This window comes from Monodon monoceros, unplaced genomic scaffold (genome assembly GCF_005190385.1).
Source record: "Monodon monoceros isolate NGI ecotype Baffin Bay Population unplaced genomic scaffold, NGI_Narwhal_1 Super_Scaffold_12, whole genome shotgun sequence".
NCBI lineage: Eukaryota > Metazoa > Chordata > Mammalia > Artiodactyla > Monodontidae > Monodon > Monodon monoceros.
Genome location: NW_021703768.1, coordinates 15,280,709 through 15,294,047, shown reverse-complemented (window position 1 = coordinate 15,294,047; position 13,339 = coordinate 15,280,709). Strand labels below are relative to the sequence as shown.

The following is a 13,339-nucleotide window of genomic DNA, read 5'->3' as shown; positions in this document are numbered from 1 at the left end:
TTTCTCTGTCTTACTTCACTAAGCGTAATTTATCTGGGTCCATCCACGTTGCTGCAAATGGCAGTATTTCATTATTGTTTATGGCTGAGTAATTTTCACACACACACACACACACACACACACACACACACACACACACATCTTCTTTACCCGGTTGTCTGTCGGTGGGCACTTGGGTTGCTTCCCTGTCTGGCTGTTGTAAATAGTGCTGCAATGAACACTGGGGGTGAGTGTTTCTTTTGGAACTAATGTTTCTGTTTTTTCTGGATATGTACCCAGGAGTGGAATTGCTGGATCATGTGGTAGTTCAACTTTTAGTTTTTTAAGGAACCTCCGTACTGTTTGCATAGTGGCTGCACCAATTTACATTCCCATCACCATGTACAAGAATTCCCATAAAGATAACTCTTTATAATTTGACCATTGAACACCCAATAATTTCTTCAAACTTTTTTTTTATCACTTGTCCTTGAAAACAAACAGTTTTCATGTTGCGAAATCAAAGAAAGAGGAGATTCAGCATTGAAAGGCTAAGTATTATGGTTGTCATTTTATTTGCCCAGTGGAGAAATAAAAAAGGGAAATGAAATCAATGCCAAAAAATTGTGCCCCAGGTTAAAACAGTAGGATCTGGAAGTTGTTATCTGTTGGAATATCATCGCAAACTTTGTGGTGCATTTGGTGTCTGGTGGAATCCTACCAAAATTCACACCAGTGGATTGGGTTGTGATATTTACTAAAAAATCATCCCTCTCTTGGAGAGTCTAGTTGACACGTGGATTTGGTCCAAGTAGGAAGTCAGTGGAGTGTCCTGATGCCCTCCAAGTGGGCAAGTGCATGGGGCTTGGACCTGGGAAGATGGAGCCTGAAGGTCCCAAAGAGATCTTGACTTGGGGTGAAGCAGTGTGGTGACCTGGTTAAACTTGTGGTTTCTGGATGTGTGATGCTGGGCAAGTTTCTTTACCTCTAGGCCTCCACTTCTCCATTTGTAAAATGGGATGATAATGGTGCTTGCCTTAAAGCGTGTATGTGAAGATATAATCCATATAAATCAATTGCATTTTAATTAATTAATTTTTTGGTTTTGGCTGTGTTGGGTCTTCATTGCTGCACGCGGGCTTCCTCTGTTTGCGGTGAGCGGGGGCTACTTTTCGTTGCAGTGCACGGGCTTCTCATTGCGGTGGCTTCTCTTGTTGCGGAGCACAGGCTCTAGGCACGCAGGCTCAGTAGTTGTGGCGCACGGGCTCAGTTGCTCCACGGCATGTGGGATCTTTCCGGACCAGGGCTCGATCCCGTGTCCCCTGCGTTGGCAGGTGGATTCTTAACTACTGCGCCACCAGGGAAGTCCCTCAGTTGCATTTTAGTGCTATTTTCTCTGTCCTTTCTCTGTCTGGTGGGACTCTGTCTCAGTCACACTTGTACATGTGTAAGGCTGTGGGTGATGCTTTCTTTGAAGATTCATTCCTTGCTTATTTGAGAAAGATGTTTGCTTTTCAAAAGGTGATTTTTAAGGAATGTAGTAGTCATAGTAATTTTAAGAGTGGTGTTTTGCCACAAAATGCAATCCAAACTCATAGTTAAACCCTGTTTGTTTTGTTTACAGGGAACACGGGTCTGGCTGAGAGAAAATGGCCAGCATTTTCCAAGTACCGTAAATTCCTGTGCAGAGGGCGTCATTGTCTTCCGGACGGACTATGGTCAGGTGAGCAGAGTCCCTGCGGCTTCGTGACATCCGTGTTCTGCTTCCTTGGGTGACCCTACGTAAGGGCACGTGTGCTTATTCTCCTCGCCCTTCATACCTTAAACATCTTTTCTAAGGGATACAACAGAATCCCAAAAGGAATGTGTAATGCACACCTCGAGTGTGTGAGCGACACAATAAAAAATTCTCCCAAATCGAAATCAAAGTGTTCTAACTAGTACTGGACAGAAGAGCACTACACTTGGCTGGTTTCCTTCCTGGGGATCAAGAAGAATCAGAAGTATAGGGTGCAAGCAATTTGAGAAAAAATTCAGATATATCAATATTTCCCGATTGGATTCATGACCACGTTCCCTTAAAATTCATCAACTTTCCTAGTGTTGGAAGTACTGGCCTGCCAGTGAGACTGTAGCAGTGTCCTGGTCCCTGTAAGGACAAGATGCACCAAACCACCTAACCTGAGCCTCTTCACCTTGTGAAGGAACTGAAGAAGCTCTTTCTGTTTGTGGGAACCACTGCTCCAGGGTCCCTATTCTTCAGTGTAAAACAAGTGAAAAGCCATATCACTGAAAACAAATACCTGAATCCAGAAACTGGCCCACTGCTTATATTTGGACAATGGTGAAAGGAGCCCAGTTTCTCCATTTTATAAGGAAACCAATTAAAAATTTTTTAAATTGAAATATAGTTAATTTACAATGTTGTGTTAGTTTCAGGTGTATAGCACAGTGATTCAGTCATATAGAAATTTTTTTTCAGATTCTTTTCCATTGTAGGTTATTACAAGATACTGAGTAGAGTTCGCTGTGCTACACAGTAGGTCCTTGTTGGTTACCTATCTTATATATAGTCGTGTGTGTCTTTAATCCCAAGGAATTTTAATTTTAGAAATGGGTACCTCCCACAGAGACACATATTAAAATTGAAGACATAAAGGACTAAAATGACATCATATGCCAGTATTTCAAACTCTCAGTTGCTGAATTTTGTTTGCAAGTTGTGTTGAGAACAAAATCTTCAAGGTCAGTGTTGTATAGTTTGAGCTGATGGGCTACTTGGTTATCAAAACCTTGAGCAGAGATGATCCTCTTGGTGGTACGTTCCTCATTTCTTGACTTAATAAGCAGTTATGCTTCTGGGCTATTTTGCAATTTCTCAGTTACTTTTTCATCCGAGAGTCTTGAATGGTGCTTCAGTATTTGTCTGGTGGTGAAGATATAGCTGTGATGTGCAATGGAGAGGGGGTGGGTGGGTGCAGGGAGAGGGGAGCAAAGAGACCACTGGGAATCCAGTGTCTCCCAGTCACTGATGCCCAGTCTGGTCTCTTTCCCATCAGCTTCTCGGGTAGTGTGATGAAAGCTGTAAACTAAGAACCAAGTGACCCGGCCAGCATTTTTCTTTCTTGCCTTCACTCCTCCCCTCTTGCCATCTCACTTTCCCCAGATGAGAATTGTTTCTTTCAGGCCTTGTCAAGATGACAATAAAAAAGGGAAAACAATATTTAAACCGTGTACCTGACTTGACAGAACTTAATGGGGAATTCTTTTCTTTTTTGGTCGACTTATTTTTTTGTTTGTTTGTTTTTGTCCTCATAACTATTTTTATTACATTACAATAATTAGGTCGACTTATGTTTTAATCCCAAAGATACTTTACTTTTTTTCCCTTTTTTTCCTCTTAAGAAAAATTGTGATAAAAACCACATAACGTTAAAATTCCCATCTTAACCACGTTGAAGTGTACAGTTCAGTAGTGTTAAGTCCGTTCCCGTTGTCGGGCAGTAGATCTCTAGAACTTTTTCATCTTGTAATACTGAGACTCTGTACCTAGCAAACGCTTAATTCCCCATCTCACCTCCCCCAGCACTTGGTAACCACCTTTCTACTTTCTGTCTCTATGATTTTGACTCCTTTAGATACTTATATGAGTGGAATCATAACAGCATTTGTCCTTTTCTGTTACTGGCTTATTTGGCTTAACGGAGTGTCTTGGAGATTCTGAAGATGCTGTCAAACTTCGCTTTGCTCCGCAGAGGCGTCACAGCAATTCTAGCAGCCTGTTAGTGCTACTTACTGTCGGTGTCGCGTGGTCAGCAGTCTGTGTCCTGTGACACCATTGCCAGCTGGTCAATGGGCAGCCCTCCGTGAGGCATGGAAAGGGTTGGTCAGGTCAGCAATTCTCTTCCTTCTTGACGGTACTTACGGATTGTGGCTTTAGAAAGAACTAAACCAGAAAAGCCTATACTTAAGCGTGGAAACAACTCCCAAATTTGACTTCGAGTCTTCAATCAGGCATCAAATTCTTGGTCTTACACTGTCCACTCTGTCATTCCCAAGTATGACAACTATAATTAGCTTGGCGACCCATGTAGGAAATACGGGGTTTAAAATGTGACAAAAGTGAGGCAGGTTGGAAAGACATGGATCAGGAGCTGGCAGTGGCCAGAAGACTTTTGTTTCTCTCTTTTCTGACCTACTCCTTCCTCTCTTGACATTACAGATTCCCCGTGGAACATACAGGCGTAGCCACCAAGGGTTAGAAGTTCATTACCTGGTTCTGGTCCCCAGGACAGGCACACCTGCTGTTTATCTGATATAGATTTCTGAAGGAATCAGGGTCAGAGATGTAGAGCATGACCTTGTCCTGATCCAACCCGTGGTAACTTTTCAAAGTATGGGCTAATTTCAGCCCAATTTGGTATGTTGTTAAAGGGTGTTAGGATATTGGTGTTTCTACAGGAAGGGAGAATGGGGAGTTACTTAATGGGTCCAGAGTTTTAGTTTGGGAAGATGACAAAGTTCTGAAGATGCATCATGGTGATGGTTGCACAACGATGTGAGTGTGCTTGATGCCACTGAACTGTACACTTAAAATTTGCCGTTGTCGTCCTTTTCATGTCAGTGTGTACATCTCACCACCATAGAAAACAAAAGATATCAGTGTTTGAGGTCAAATGGTAACGGGTAAAAGCTGTCAAGGGGGTATTGTTCTGTATCTTTATAAACAGTTCTAGTACAGTTTTGATGTTACCAAAATAGGACCGCTCAGAATCTGTGAACAGCTTCCAAACTAGTAGTTGAACTTCCCTTTGGTTTACTGTACAGGAGTCACCTGGGGGTCTTGTTTCGGATGCAGCTTCTGATCGGCAGGTCTGGGCTGGGGGCTGAGAGTCTGCATTTCTCACCAGCTACCTGGTGGTATGGATGCTGCGGGTCCGTGTTTGAGTCGGAGAACTGCCTTAGGGTCGTAGTTACTACAGTGAAGAGCAGGAAGTACTCTCAATCCCCTCCGTGGACCACCCGTGCTACTGTTTCCGACGAAGCAAACGTAAGGAAGAGAGCTTGAGGCAGCGGTGGAAAATTTTCCCTAGGCCCTGAGAAGCTTTCCCTTCCTCTGTGTGCATTCCATCCCTCCCCCCACCCCACCCCCAATTCCAGCAGTCATTTCACCTCAAGCGTGGCCAGGGATTGTGCTGACTGCGGCAAAATAGTGCTCAGGTGGATTAAAAAGCAGTTTTCGAAATCCTGTTTCGTGTCGGAAACCAAGCGGAGCCACAAGTAACTAAAATCCTAAAATGAGGTCACGAGGACAGGGGGTAGATAGGAGATAATGTGGTGTTGTTTTTTGGTGAGAGCCCTAAAGGGCCCATTTTCTTATTTCATTCGGTCTCTGAGGGTTTTGCACATTTGCTCAGCTATTCTTCTTTCGCCAAGGAGATAGTTTTATATTAATCTAAAATTCCATCCCACACCAAAATTTAAACTGCTGTAGGTTGGTCCCAGGAGTGCAGGGGACCAAAACGTTCCCATCTGACTCATAACTTACGTTATACTCGCTGTGAAGTATTTGCCGATGGGAAAAGAAAAGTGCGAGTGACATGCTAACACACTTTGAAAAAATGCATAGTTGTGGCTTCTGGAGCACGAAGCACGTGGGTAGGTCAGCACGTGCTCTGCAAGTTAGAAATGACTTGTCTTCTTGCACGTGAAGCCTTGGACAGAGTTGTAGAAGAGCACCATGCTTTTGTGGCTCTGCAGGGTCCATATTTGGCTAAAAGATCGACTCTGGTGAAAAGGGTAGGATGGAAGTTGGCACTGAATGTTTCTGTCTTTTCTAAAACGTTCACCAGGCACTTGGGTGATCACTGAAGCACCCTTCTGGAACATTGTAGAATTGACTAATGAGTTTTAAATTAGATTTTTAACTTTGAGAGTCAACTATTTTATTATCCTTCCTGAAAAGAGCCTAATTTGCTCGCTCTGAAATAGCTTAGAGTGATATCAATTTACCTAATGGTATTTTAAGGGGTAGTTTTTTAACTTACCCCAGTCTTACTCTCTGCAACCATCCTCTTGGGTTTTCTGTTTGCATTGTCCCTCTGTGGGGTCTTCTGAAATATTTTACTGGCTGGAGAATTAATCATCCCAATCTACAAGTAAATGCCCTCCTCCGTGCCCTTCTCTTATTTGCACCAAGTATAATTAGACTCGGTTTTAAAAGTTATTCTTCTCATTTTATTAATCCACAAAAAGGCCGTTAGATTGCCTGGTTCTTTCAAGTCATCGCCACCCTCCAAGATAGTCAGAATTCCTCAGGCCACACAGGAAACATAACCCTCATTATTTATAATCACATCTCCCATTTAAAGCCATCTCTAACCTTTTAGGTTTGACCTTCACTTTGACTTGTTGGAATTAATACTGTGGGCCCAATTTTGTCGAACTTGATGATGGGTTAGTGTAGTGATTTTTCATTGCATTTTTGGTTATTTTTCATACACTTTCTGCTCTGTCCAGCTGCTTTTCTTTGCTTTTTTTTACCCCTTCACTTTGCCCCCATTGATTGGTGTCTTTTTGTGTCCCTTGAATGTCATATGGATGTGGCAGCTTTTTGACCTCTCCGCATCCCGTACGGGTCCACTCCTGGGTCACAGAGAAATCTCCCGCAAGCCTGTTGAGTGCTGGAAAATTGACCGTGGCACAGCCCGGAATGTCTCTCATTTCAGAGCTCCGAATGTTACCCTGCAACCCCCCTGATGGTCAGGAATCAGACAGCTAGAACTGAGTGATTTCATCTTGCGTTGGGAACAGGTCAGATCTGACTTCTCAAGGGAAATGTGGAGCCTGGAGCTTTTAACTGAGTTGAGAATGTCATCTGAGAGGAAGCTGGCTGCGCACGCTGGCCCCCGAGAGCCCAGGAATGCCAGCCCTTTTCAGCAGCCACAGAAGCTGCCTTCCTGGCTTCACTGGCAAAGCCAGCTGTTGGCAGAGACAGGTGCCGGCGTAAAGAGGTCTCCCCCGCCAGCTCCTTCTCTGTGAGCGGATGCGGAGTGAGCGAGCAGCAGTTGGCATGGCCCCCCAAGTCGTGTAGGGCCCCCCCAGGGCAGCTCCCGTGAATGGTGGTGGCAGGCGGGGGGAAACCAGCAGGGAGACGGCTAAACTTACAAAGATGGAGGGAAGGAGTTTGAGGGGACGACGTTAATGATGCAGAAGTGGTGTCATTAGGATACTGTGACTCTCAGAGCCCAATTCTTGAACAACAGGACAGAGTCTTTGTAGTCAACTGGCCTGCACATAATTCCCTTGCTTTTATGTTGTTTAAAGAACAAAAAGCAGGGCTTCCCTGGTGGCGCAGTGGTTAAGAATCCGCCTATCAATGGAGGGGACACGGGTTCGAGCCCTGGTCCGGGAAGATCCCACATGCCGCAGAGCAACTGGGCCCGTGTGCCACAACTACTGAAGCCCACGTGCCGCAACTACTGAAGCCCGTGTTCTACAGCTGCTGAAGCCCGCATGGCTGGAGCCCGTGCTCCGCAACAAGAGAAGCCACCGCAATGAGAAGCCTGTGCACCGCAGCGAAGAGTAGCCCCCGCTCGCCGCAACTAGAGAAAGCCCGCACGCAGCAACGAAGACCCAACGCAGCCAGAAATAAATAAATAAAATAAATAAATTTAAAACAAACAAAAAACCAAAAAGTATATTCTGTCCCCTTTTCAATCTTTCTTCTCCTTTTTGGTAAAGAGAAACAGTCTTATATTAATGCACTTATTTGGGGGAAACTTTACCCATTTTTTCCTCAAAAGGAGAGAAACAAATTATATTTTCGCTCCCTGTAGCCTCTCAAGTGTCAGGTATCCCTGGTGTTGCAGTCGGTGCTTCCAGCCAAATTAACCTGTGGGTTCCGTTGAACCATAGGAAGGCGCCATCTCTGTAGGATGAGGGAGCTGAAAAGGCAGTTTCCTGTGGTTATGCCTAAGAGTATGTTAATGGCCCTCTATTTTAATTGTGTGTTTTAGCTTATCGATATGTGTTTGATTTAAAGGTAGAAGTTTTGGCATACAGTAAAGTTTAACAAAGTAGTTTTTTTGCAGTCCGGTTGAGAGGCAAAGCATATCCCTAAAATAGTATATACAGCCCTGGCTTTTGGGGTACCACTGCCATATTAAATTCTGTTGTGTGTATGTCTGTGTGTGTGTTAACAGCTATGACATTGTATTCCTTTTGGGGTTTTCAACTTTTTGGATGGGTGTGTAAAATATTTGCTATGATTGATCTCTCCTGCAAAGGTCCAAAAATTTTTTAAAACTTTTAACAATTTTTGGAATGGAAGTATATAGTTAATTTACAATGTTGTGTTAGTTTCAGGTATATAGCAAAGTGATTCAGTTATACATATGTATAAATATCTATTCTTTTTCAGATTCTTTTCCATTATAGGTTATTACAAGATATTGAATATAGTTCCCTGTGCTATACAGTAGGTCCTTGTTGTCTTTTTTTTTTTTTTTTTTTGCGGTACGCGGGCCTCTCCCGTTGCGGAGCACAGGCTCCGGACGTGCAGGCTCAGCGGCCATGGCTCACGGGCCCAGCCGCTCCGCGGCATGTGGGATCTTCCCGGACCGGGGCACGAACCCGTGTCCCCTGCATCGGCAGGCGGACTCCCAACCACTGCGCCACCAGGGAAGCCCTCCTTGTTGTCTATTTTATATACAGTACTTTGTTAATGCAAAGCTCCTAATTTATCCCTCTCCTCGCTCCCTTTCCCTTTGGTAACTATAAATTTGTTTTCTATGTCTGTGAGTCTATTTCTGTTTTGTAAATAAGTTCATTTGTGTCATTTTTTTGATTCCACATGTAAGTGATATCACATGATTTTTGTCTTTCTCTGTCTCACTTACTTCAACAAATGTCCAAATTTGAGTTGAAAGAAAAATGAATGGATAAATATACAATTTATTTTTTTGAACTGGAATTTGGGCTTTCTTGTGTGTGTTTATTTGTAGTAAATATAAATTACATAGAATTGACTACTTTAAATGTTTTTAAGTGTACAATTCAGTGGCATTAATTACATTCATAATGTGTGCAGCCATCACCACTATTTCCAAAACTTTTTCATCACTCCAAACAGAAACTCTGTAAGCATTAAGCGCTAACTCCCTATGCAATTTGTTGTTAAACTACTTTCTTCTTGGATACCTTTTGTTGTGCTGCTTCTAGGTATACAAGCACGTTAGAAACTCTGGTTTGTATTCTTTGTTAAGGAATAGACACTGTCAAGAAAGAAGTGGTGTAGACCTAGCTCAAGAGTCCAAGGATGGAGAATTGAATGTTGACTTAGATCTGCTGACCACCGATGGGCATTTGGCGCTGACCTTGTGATGTGTGCATGGGGGTGGATGGTGCTGCCCCTGTGGGTGGGTGAAGCACAGCCATCCAGAAAGCCAGAGGAAAGAGGGACATGCTTTTGACAAGTGGCAGATAATTTTTTAAAAAATCAGATGTATGCGATTTCCTTTGTTAACTTCAGTATGGGTCCATCTGTTATTCTTGGAATTCACTTCCGTCAAAACAGTGCAGCTGTACTAAGCTGGGAAACTCTTAAATTCCTGTGCTTTTCTCACATTTTGCTGTGTCATCCTGGAAACACCCGTCTCTGAAATGGATTTTAAACACCAGCCCGTGGAGTTGCTTAGAGTCAGAAGTCTATACTCTAGAGACTGAACATCACTGGGGCTTTGTCTTGCTATAAAGACCAAGTAGACTGCAGTTTGTCCAACTTCCTTGGTTTAGAGTGAAAAAATTGTTTGTAGGCCTGAAAGCCACGTGATTGACTATCTAGATCTCTTCCAAGAATCTGGTTTGGCATCTAGTGGCTCAAAGATGGAAAGTCAAATAATTTTCACTCTGGGAGTATAGGAAAAAAACAGTCTGATTGTTGGTGCACTGAGCTCCAGGCAAAAACATGTGCATATTTGTAAATCTGCATGTGCGGACACTTGCTTATTGTAACTTGGGAAGAGGTGGTCACTCTAGCCAACTGAGGGCTTGTCTTTCCCTTTCGAGAACTTGGGTCCTGCAGAGATGTGCCTGGCCTTCCCCACCTTCATTCAGGGACGAATGCCTGGATGAAGACCTTTTCACAGAGGCCTTTTCAACCTCTCCATCCAAGAGGGCCACTACCTTGACATTGTATCATGTGTAATTATTTGATTTTTTTTTGTTTTCCTGTGTCTCCTCACCAAGCTCTCTGAGAATGGACACATTGCTGTGTCCTTAGCTCCTAGAAGCAGAGCGTGGCCCGTGAAGGCACTTAAATGCTGAATGCGTGGTGAAGCTCCATTAGTAGTCAGCACGGAGCCAAGCAAGTTATTAGAATGATGTGTACTCTGTTGAGACTGTTATCATATAACGTTTTAATAAAGAAATCACAAGTCTGAACGGACCACAAGGGACAGAAGAAAAAGCCTCCTGTCACAAGAGTCCTGTTGGGAGTTTGGCTGTGTTATTTCTATCTAAACCACCCTTAGGCCATAAGACCAGAGCAAAATAAAGAGCATTGAAGATAATTAAAGGGAATTTCTTTTTCAAAGGAATGATTTCACTTGATAGACTCCAAAAACGTACAAACTGCCCTTTCATTTTTCAAGGGGGAGTAGGTGGGTGTTGAGTTTGGTGCAGACTATTTCTCCAAAGTTTGGCATTTTGAAACCTGAGATGATAATTCTATATACTTCAACATCTACACTGAAACAGGAAGCAGTTTACCGTGACAAACCCGACAAGATCCACTGGTGTTCTGAGGAGCGTGGGCTGTGTCAGGTGTCGCCGACCTTAGCTTGCCAAGGGTGCACACCACTTCTGTCACCTGCCCTATTCCCAGCACCTCTGAAAAATTCACCGGTGAGACCTTAAGATTCCCCTGTCTCTGGGGCCTGTCTCCCTGCTCCTTTAAGTAAATCCAGCTTAAGTGGATTGGGAATCCAGTTTATTTCTGACCCTTGCTTTCAGGACAGGCTTTTGCCTTCCCACCAAGCCTTTGGACTGGTCAGCTGGGCCCCTCCCTGTCTGGCATCCCCCTGGGCGGGTGGATGGGAGGGAGGGGTTGGATCTCTGTTCACAGTATTTACTGGCCCCAGTGAGCCTCTAGCTGACCACACACACAGTGATTATGCAGGAGAGAACAGATGACTTCTGCCCTGGGTCATGACCTTCTGGGGCTTCCTGCCCTTGGTTGGGCCAACTTGTTGACTTTCTCCTTTGTGGATATGTCTCGACTTTGGCCTCCTCTTTCCTTCCTGGGTCCATTGAATGAGCCTCCTCTTTCCATCCCTTAGGCGTGCCTATTTATTTGGATCCCAGCCTGCCTCTGGCCTGCCTGTGTGTCCCATCTTCGGTCCACTGCTGGATTCCAGGCTCTGCTCTGGGTAGCTCAGCCGACTTTTGCCTCTGGGAGCCTGTGGTATACCCAGCCTCTTCCTGCAACCCCCAGGAATCCTGGTCCTGCATTGCTAGTGTCCGGGCACAAAGAGAAGGGCTGATGTTTTGTTCCTTTGGACCCATGGTTGCTTTCAGTTTTGTAGTTAGTTTAGCAAATCAAATTGCTCATACTTGAAGGTAAGCAGGAGACTACCTTGCATTCTCGATACCCGTGAATACTGAAAATAGTCAGCACATTAATGCTGGATACCAAGCTCAGACCAGGTGGTAACTTACTACTGGGGGAGGTGATGCCGAAAACTGATTAAATCAAGACTCAATTTTTCTTTTTTTTTTTTTTTAAGGCTTTACTACTATACCTTTATTATAAGTGTCATTTTGTGAAAAATGTATGTGAAGACTGTGAAGACAAAAACAGTTCAGAAAATTATCTATGGGAATCAGACGTGGCACCACTGAATGCTGTGTGCAATTTCAGTAGAAAATGCCGAGGCAATTTATTAGAACAGATTCAGGCAGTCGTTGGGTGTGACTGAGATTCAGCCCATTTCAGAAGTTCAGTTATAGGCCTGTTATTTGGAACCAGTTTTCTGGAAGACTCAGTGATATGCACCGGGAATTGGTTACCCAGTCTGTCTACAAAGACCTATTGGGGTCCCCGCACTGCAAGACTTGGGATGGTGTGAAAGTCCTCTCTTGCCTGATTCCAACTTTAGCTGTATGTTGAGTTCCACCCAGGCTGCCACTATGATGAGACTAGGGAACCACATTCTCCCACGGTCACCTCCCTGGGAGCTGTGGGAAACGGGGGCACCCCGTTTCTAAGCTGTGTCCTCCTCATGAGGGTTGGCGTTTAGGATGGGTAAAGGGAAGAGAGTGCCGTTTGCTGGTGACATCTCTCTGCGAGGCACCATGTTGCTGCATATTCCTTCCGTTTGTCCTATTTAATCCTCAACTCCCCTAGGAAGGCGTGGTCAGCCGTACTTACTGACACAGAGATTGATCTTCCGTGAAATAGCATTTCCAAGAGCCCACACTTGGTCAGTGATGAGTTAGTAGAGGTGGGGTTTGGATCCAGATTTGATCGACTTTTCACTTGATCATGTTACTTCCTCCAGAGAAGTGTGAGGTAGGACAGGGTGAGGCCAGTGATGGGGGTCGTTGCCTGTTTACCTTCTCAGGCCCCGTGACTGCCCGTCCTGACTGTTTCCCTGAGTTCATTTCTTTTCCCTCTTCAGGCCCCTGGGATTGAGTGTCCTTGTCTCCTTTCTGGTCACGACCTTTGCTTTCTCTTGAAGTTACTCTTGAAGATCGGTAGGTTGCACCGGTGGTACCACCTTCCCAATTTCCTCTTCCTTTGTGATGGCTTTTTGCTTTTATTATGTTTTATTGCTCCAGGGAAACAGATGGATCGGCGAAAATCCCCCTTTTTAAAATTTTAATGTTTCATCGTCTTGTGTTCACAATCTCGTTTCCATGCTGCTGCTTCTGCCGGGGTTAGTTCTCAACCCTGGCTGCCCATTAAATTCACTGGGAAGCTTTTACCAAGAGCCTTGGCCCTGCCCCAAAACAATGAAATCAGAATCTCAGCTGGGACTCAGGCCCTGTGTGTTTTTAGAAAGCTTCCTGGGTACCACTTAATAAGCAGTCAAGTTCAGAACTATTTCGTAGACCGAATGAGCATCCTATTGAAATAGTCCATTAAAAGTTGTTGAAAAAGCACAATTTTGGCATACTGGGCTTGGAAAACGCTCATGTTACCCATGATTTCTAGGCCTTCACTTTTTCTTACATAGCTTCTTTTCTGGACACTTAGATGGTTCTGTGGAACGTCTCCAATGCCCACAGTATCTTGGAGAACTCAGTTCCCTCTGTCCGTCCAGCTGTCCACTGGGGCCTTGTCTCCAAGGGACCCTGG

At 44.3% G+C, this 13,339-nt stretch overlaps 1 protein-coding gene across 3 annotated transcripts in view; it reads left to right on the top strand.

The window, feature by feature from the left end:
• MYO10 (myosin X) overlaps positions 1–13,339 on the top strand; it is a 218,473-nt gene that overhangs the window by 47,585 nt on the left and 157,549 nt on the right. For all 3 annotated transcript variants that reach the window (XM_029216317.1, XM_029216319.1, XM_029216318.1), the window contains exon 2: positions 1,604–1,702. In XM_029216317.1, the coding sequence (XP_029072150.1) occupies positions 1,604–1,702 (99 nt within the window). The remainder of the gene's footprint in view (positions 1–1,603; positions 1,703–13,339) is intronic.